General features: G+C 28.5%; 2 protein-coding genes across 2 annotated transcripts; both read left to right on the top strand.

The window, feature by feature from the left end:
* The first annotated feature begins 322 nt into the window (after nucleotides 1-322).
* LOC149542502 (uncharacterized) lies at nucleotides 323-1,302 on the top strand. Its single transcript, XM_089796210.1, has 3 exons — nucleotides 323-517; nucleotides 609-697; nucleotides 977-1,302. Exons 1-3 carry the CDS (start codon nucleotides 494-496, stop codon nucleotides 1,125-1,127), a joined length of 264 nt encoding a protein of 87 aa, XP_089652336.1. The 5' UTR covers nucleotides 323-493; the 3' UTR covers nucleotides 1,128-1,302.
* A 4,764-nt stretch (nucleotides 1,303-6,066) lies between these two features.
* Nucleotides 6,067-7,054, top strand: LOC149542501 (uncharacterized). The gene is made up of 3 exons (XM_089796209.1): nucleotides 6,067-6,211; nucleotides 6,327-6,415; nucleotides 6,685-7,054. The coding sequence occupies exons 1-3, from the start codon at nucleotides 6,188-6,190 to the stop codon at nucleotides 6,833-6,835; spliced, it is 264 nt and encodes an 87-aa protein (XP_089652335.1). The 5' UTR covers nucleotides 6,067-6,187; the 3' UTR covers nucleotides 6,836-7,054.
* The last annotated feature ends 291 nt before the right edge of the window (nucleotides 7,055-7,345 follow it).

The raw sequence follows: 7,345 nt of genomic DNA, 5'->3' as shown, positions 1-7,345 counted from the left end.
AAACTTGCCAAGCTATGAAGTAAATGAAAGAATAAGAAAATCATCTTTATCTAAAGACAATTCTATATCTTTAATTTTAATTTTAATTATACTCCTCCACTTCCACTCTTTACAAATTCCAACAAAAATTCAAACATTAGCCGATAAGATTTAAATAGAAACTAAAATTTTGAATGTAGCTCCCTGATTATGAATATGCCCACGGATTGGGCCCCCGGAAAACTGAAACAGCCCAATTTAATTTAACAAACGACTATAAATCCAGTCAAACAAACAAAATCACGGTTAATTATTTTTATTTGACAATTAAAACTATCGTTAAACAACCGTTTTGAGCCCACCGATTCATGAAACGGCCTTTCTGGTTTATTTAGCCCATCGTTTCAAATCTCTCAGCAACCCTAAATATATTTATTGTAAGCCAGAAAATTACAAAACTACATTTTATCTCTTCAATCCGTGGTGTGATTTATACTTTTTGATTAATTTTGCAATGGGGCGCTGGATAAAACCAGAGGTTTTGTTCATTGACTCGAAAGTTCCATTGATTTCTTTATTTGTTGATATATGCTCATGATGCTTAAGGGTTTCATGGATATTTTCGGCAGGTTTATCCGCTGTTTGCAGCCACAGGCGTAGCTGTCAGTATGTGTGTTTTTCAATTGGTTCGGAACTTGATCACAAATCCAGATGTCAGGTTTATTCTACTCTCGATTCAAAGTTTTCGCTTTTGCTTTTCTTGATGTAGAATTTTATATGTTTTATTCTCTGACAAGGAAGAAGAATGAGATCCGGTGTTTATTTTGTCATGGAAAGATTTAGGGTTTGTTTATTATGAACATCTAAAGTAACAAAATGATTTAACAGATTGATCTATCTGCAGAATGGGAATGAAAAATTGTAAAGAAATTTAGCAAGGTTTTCGATTTGGCTTGAGAGGTTTTAACAGAATTGATCTGTGTGTTTGTAAATGCAGAATTTCAAAAGAAAATAGGCGCGTTGATGTACCAGAGAATTGGGAAGAGGGGAAAAGATATGCAGAGCATGGTGTGAGAAAGTATGTGCGAGAGAAATCCCCTGAAATTATGCCTTCCATCAACTCGTTTTTCAATAACACTTCCAAGTGAACGGCGAATGGCACTGGGACTATATATTTACAGCAGTGTTATGAGATTTTTATACCATTTTTTCAACCAATAAACAATGCTTGATCGGTTTTGCAAAGTATGTGTGATGTACTTCAATAATGAAGATTTTTTAATTTTACGAAAAAAGAATGAAAGTGCTTTTGCACTTGGGAAATGCTGTCTTGTATAGAAGATCATTTTTAATTGATTTTTAAAAATGTTTGTTTGTATATATGGTTTATATTTATGAAAAAATATATATGTTAGTGGTGAAGGTTGTTGATAAAGAAATATAGTATTAAATAAATTTCTTCTAAATAATCAGTATTAACACCTTACAAACAATTATCTAGCAACATTGGAAATGGGATAATGTACTAAAAACAACTATCTAGTAACATTAAGAAAACAGAAAATACATTAAAATATACATAATTTATAATTAATGTCATTTTAAGATTTATAAATATATTAATTTTATTATTCTATTAAACAACTAAACATATACTTACTATATTTCTTTATAAAAGAATGACAATTTAATAATGATCATACATATATAGAATCACATTTCTTGTATAGCATATTTCCTTTGAAACATGATGATGCACATTCTACATTTAATTTTATGAATTGATTACTACTATTAGATTTTTACCTTGATATTATCAATAATTTAGTTTCTCACTCCTAATTGTAGGATGACATTACAAGTCTTCATGTCCTACAAGCCTTAATGAATATAGATGGGAATTTTGTATTGATTTTCTAAGTTTAATTGAGATGAGTGTTGAAGATTTCCACTTTCTTTCATATATCTTGATAACAAGTCAATATTATAAAAGAATCTAACACAACTCAATAATAAAGAAAAACACATACATAATCTTAAGCCTTAGACATAGAACATATTATATATAATATATAATAGATTATTAAATAACCCATTTTAAAAAAATCTTTGTACTTAACTGATATCAAAGAATCCAAACAATCCCTACTTTTTTAAAGAAGAATAAAAATTAATTAATTAATTAGTTTTTACAATTATAGACTTTAGTTTAAGCTTATGTTAAATAATATATTGAATATATTGTATTATTTCAATTCAAAATATATAAAAAACTGATTTCATAAAATAAAAAGGATGAATTTATTGAAAAGGGGTGATAAATGTAAGATATCATTACTAATTTATTTAACATAGCTACCCAACAAAATTTTGATCTCCTTTTTTATTATTTCTAAACTTTTCATCAAAAAAATCATATAATGTTCTTATATTTTAATTTTAAACGAACAAAATTACCAAAGTGTCTAATTTAGAAGACAACATTACTCAATATTTATTAATAATACATTGCAGTGCACTAATTGGGCCTTTCTTTCAAACCACCATACTACCAAATTATAACATCTAACCTTCATAATACATGGCACTTCTCTAATACATGGAATTGAAGATAACTTTGGCATCTAGTGAGGTGAAAATGGCTTCATAATTTATGGATTTAAACCCTTCAAATATTATTTGAGAATTCTTTTTAGTAGGGTTTGAAAAATCAAAATTTATCAAGATATTCATATATATAATTTAAAACATTTATTCTAATTTATCTTAAATAACGAGACAATTATTTAGTCAAATATCAATCAAATTTAGAAAATCATAATCTTCTTAAAAAAAGATAAAAGAAAAATATAACCAACTTAAACCTTTAACTTTCTTATGAAAATTAAGAATTGTATTAAAATATATAGTAAGAAAATAATAGGCAACAAACTAATTTATTACCAATAATATCTTTGTTATAATCTATAGAAACAAATGCATTAAACAAGAAAATAAGATTGATTGAATAAAAAAAGCTATCCACCAAAGATATTAATATTGACTGTCTTTCTAGAACATAGTAGTCAACATTTCTTAAGAAAATAATATTAAGCTTATGAATCCTAATAAGATCATTGCCTAGATCCCTTGTATACAATGGTAGAATTATTGATTAAACAATTTGAGAATATAAAGTATGAATAAATTAAGGTTAAATTATTTCTTGATAAGTTTCCTTCTTTACTTTAGAGAATATTTTCCTTTTTAATTGGAGTCACAATGAAGTATTAATTTTTTTCATAGAAAATATCCTTAGTTCCATTTTAGTACCAATACCATAAAGAGTTTTGGCATCATATACTATGAAGAATTTATAAATAAAATGATCATCAAAACTAGAACTACGTAAATGTTTACAAATTTCATAATGTCCAAGTGATTCATAGATCTCTTCAAAAAAAGAAAAGTCCTCTTTTTAGATATTATTTATACAAAGCACAAGCTTTTGGTAGAAACAACATCATAGTTTGATCAAGTATCAAATATTGATTAGAAAGTGTATTTTCAATCTAAGTGAAATCAAGATCATAAGATATGTTTAAAATATTAAAATGCAATTTAAAATAATTCTTTTGTAACTTCTTTTCTAAACATATATCATTCATTTGTGTATAAAAAGACTTAATTAAGATAAATCAATTTAAGTCATTTCTTTCTACTTTGCTTTTACATTAGTTTTCTTCATAAATATATCTAAGTGAAGATGAATGTCATATAATTTTAATTTTTGAAAGTTTCTTTGAAGATGTTCATAAGAATGAAATATACAATATCTAAAAAAGAGAGCATCATAAGCTAACTACTAAATTAAATATATACTTCTTAAACTAGTCTTCATAGAATCTAAAAAAGATTGTACTAAGATCAATTTCCACATTGCTACAACTACGTCTTTCTCCTTCATGCTATGGGAATGCATAAAATTTACTCAAGGACAATCATTATAGAATGTTTATAATGAGAGCTCTATATTTTCACAAAAAGATAAATATGATAAATAATATCAGGATGGGAGCTCTTCACTTATACCAAAACTCTCCAACTCCCAAATATGGTTATATATATAGACCCACAAACTTATAAAAATATGAACATTATCACATTATCCATGTTGTAAAAAAATCACTAAACCACAGAATTAGTATCAATCCCCTCATTAGATTTTAAATGTCTAAACCTTTATGATATAGCTAAAAGAAAAGAAATAATAATTGTGGAATTGAAATTATCACTAGTCATTCATGAGCAGTTAACAAGAGACTATTTAATTAACAACATTAGTTTGGTAAAGGCCACTGTTTAAACTAGAGGATCACCATCAACTAAACTAATCTAGCTATTGGAATTATTAACACTAACACCCCCCCTTAATTCCAACTAGGGAGAATAGAAACAATACAAGAAAAGAGGAAATAAGGTGTTTTGTGACAAAAAAAACTATAGATATCTATCAAATGATAACTGCCATAGTGTTGAATGAAGAACCTTCTTTGAATTGAGATGATGATCATAATGAGTTTGCACGAGTGCCCCCAATGACACTACTAGAACAATAAACATATGGAAAATGAAGGGAAAACATCTATGAATCAAATTGAAGATACGATAGACAATAATTTGCATAGCTCCCTCAAATAAAGTATAGATGAAAAATAGAGGCAAAACATCTATCATTCAAGGATACAACTGTCACATTATTCTATACGAGTGATCCTAATGACACTACTCAACCATGCAAGAATAAGATGATAATTGAAAACATAGGTGTCAATTGTTTATTAATCTGATCAACTATGGAAGCAAAAGAAGCATTCACATTAAAAGACATGACAGATCCACAGAAGAAGTGTGTCACTAGAGAGAAAAGAATGACAAGATCCATGTGAAGAGAGCATGATCTTGACCTATCTTTGATGTAGAATTAGGTCCAACTTTTGATGCTGTGACATTTTAATGCAAGCCTTTGTGTGTGGGTCTAAGCAGCATTGGTGGCTTCTGTTTAAAATAATTGAATTGACATAAGAAAAACATTCTTAAAAGCTCAATTTTTTGTACCTGCAAAAAAAAAACTTCTTCCAACTCTTAAACCCTAGATCTTTTGTACCTGCAAAAAAAAATTCATCTTCCAACTCTTAAACTCTGATACCATGTAAAAATTTCTAAAAATTTCTACAGCTTTAGGATCTAGCTAAAAGAAAAAAAAAAAAAATTGTGGAATTGAACAAGAAAGAAAAAAAGTTGCTCTAAATTGTAGTCTTTCTCATTGATAATAATGATTACATTATCCATGATTTATACAAATTGAAACCACTTTTGACAGGAGTAAATTACACTGTACCATCAAAATTGGAGGATCACCATCAAGACTAAACTAATCCAACCGTGGAATTATTAACACTAACACATTAAAAACACATTAAAGGAGAAAGAGAAGACCCCAAGCATAAATTAGCCCATGAAAAACCAGCCAAAAAAAGAAGCAAACAACTAACAATTGCAGAAAAGAAATCCAATGAAATCATAACACATGATCGCAAATTAAAATGTGGACAATCTACCCTCAAATAAAATAAATTTTCTTTTTCAAATACTATAATGGATGATTATTTAATTATTTATTTGTACTAGGAAAATAAAATAATCATTTTAATTATAACAGTCTATAAAAAATTTATCTAAATTTTTTATCTTCGTATTTTCTGTATTTATATCTATTATACTTTGAATTTGAACAAATAAATAATTAATCGTAAATTTATTTTAAAATAAATTCAATTATACATAACAATTTACTCAGCCTTATCCAAATTCAATATTCTAGTAAGATATTTTGAATAGAAAAAGGAGCCACAAATTTATATATGCCCATGGTTTAGGCACCACGAAAACGCAAACCACCTATCTTACAAAGAGAACGAAGCCAAGTCAAAAAAGATCACTCAGTTGACGTTCTTATTTTGTAGTCAATAGTTAAAACTATCCTGAACTTGTGGAAGATGATCCACTGAATCCAACGGCCTTTTCTGGTTTAGCCCATCGTTTCAAATCCCCACATTCATCCATAAATTGGAGGAGGGACGCCGAATTCCACATAAATTCCATTACATTCTCAACAGCCCACATATAATCTGTGGTGCCTTTTTTTTCATCAAAATCAAAATCAATCATGGGGCGCTGGATCAAACCAGAGGTGAGCCACTTTTCTCTTTAATGAACATTAATTTATTCTTCAATGATTTGTGTTGCCTAAATTTTAAGTTTAAATTTAATAAGTTTTAAAAGTCTTATGTGTGGCATATATGTAGGTATATCCATTGATAGCAGCCACAAGTGTAGCTGTTAGTATGTGCGCATTTCAATTGGTTCGGAATTTGTTAACAAATCCTGATGTCAGGTATTCCTTCTTTAATTTCACCACGATAGAAATAAAAATTATTAGGGAGGTCTTAGATTCAAATCTATTTAAACTTAATAAATAATAATAATAATTAACTTGACTTCTTCCTACTTATATATATATATACTATTTTGTAATTCAACTGTATATTATTTACATGTAAGTTTCAATTATAGAATGCTTGAGTGTGTAAGGAAATAGTAAAACTATAAGTTAGCTGTTTTCAATTATGTGAGGAAGATTTTAACATAAATTTATGTGGACAGAATTTCAAAAGAAAACCGTCGCATTGAAGTGCCAGAGAATTGGGAAGAAGGAGAGAGATATGCAGAGAATGGTATGAGGAAATTTGTGCGGAAAAGAGCTCCTCAAGTTATGCCGTCCATGACTTCACTCTTCGACACAACTTCTAAGTGAAGGCCAAATATATCCACAAATAAAGCGGAATCATCGATTCTACAAATGTTTTCTTTTCAGTCATTAGTGTGGAAAATTATTCGTGTATAAAAACGTTTGAAGCATCAGTGATGCAACGCATCTAAATATCAGAACGTAACTGTTTGTAATATAGGGTGGCATATAATTATAAATAAATATGCGTTGTTTAAATGCAGATTGATTTTTATGGATTTACAATCACGTCCTCCGAAAAATTTATTCATTTTACTTTAGGGTCTGTTTGGTTGCTGGGATATAAATTAAGCATTGGCATTCGGAATGCTGGCTTTGGGATTCTGGAACTTGGAATCTAGATTATGATTAGGGAATCCAATTTAGGATTGTTTGGTTGACCAAGAATTCATTGTGAGAATACAGATTTCCTCCGTTTGGTTGCACATTGTGGAATTGGAATACTAGCCAAAATAACATGCAAAATATTATCATCCAGCTGTAGCATTATCATCATGCAAAAAAATTCAATACTTA

The sequence above is a fragment of the Cupressus sempervirens genome, chromosome 8, assembly GCF_028749045.1.
Source record: "Cupressus sempervirens isolate cs-2001-9-10 chromosome 8, ASM2874904v1, whole genome shotgun sequence".
Lineage (NCBI taxonomy): Eukaryota > Viridiplantae > Streptophyta > Pinopsida > Cupressales > Cupressaceae > Cupressus > Cupressus sempervirens.
This window is presented reverse-complemented; position numbering and strand designations above follow the sequence as displayed.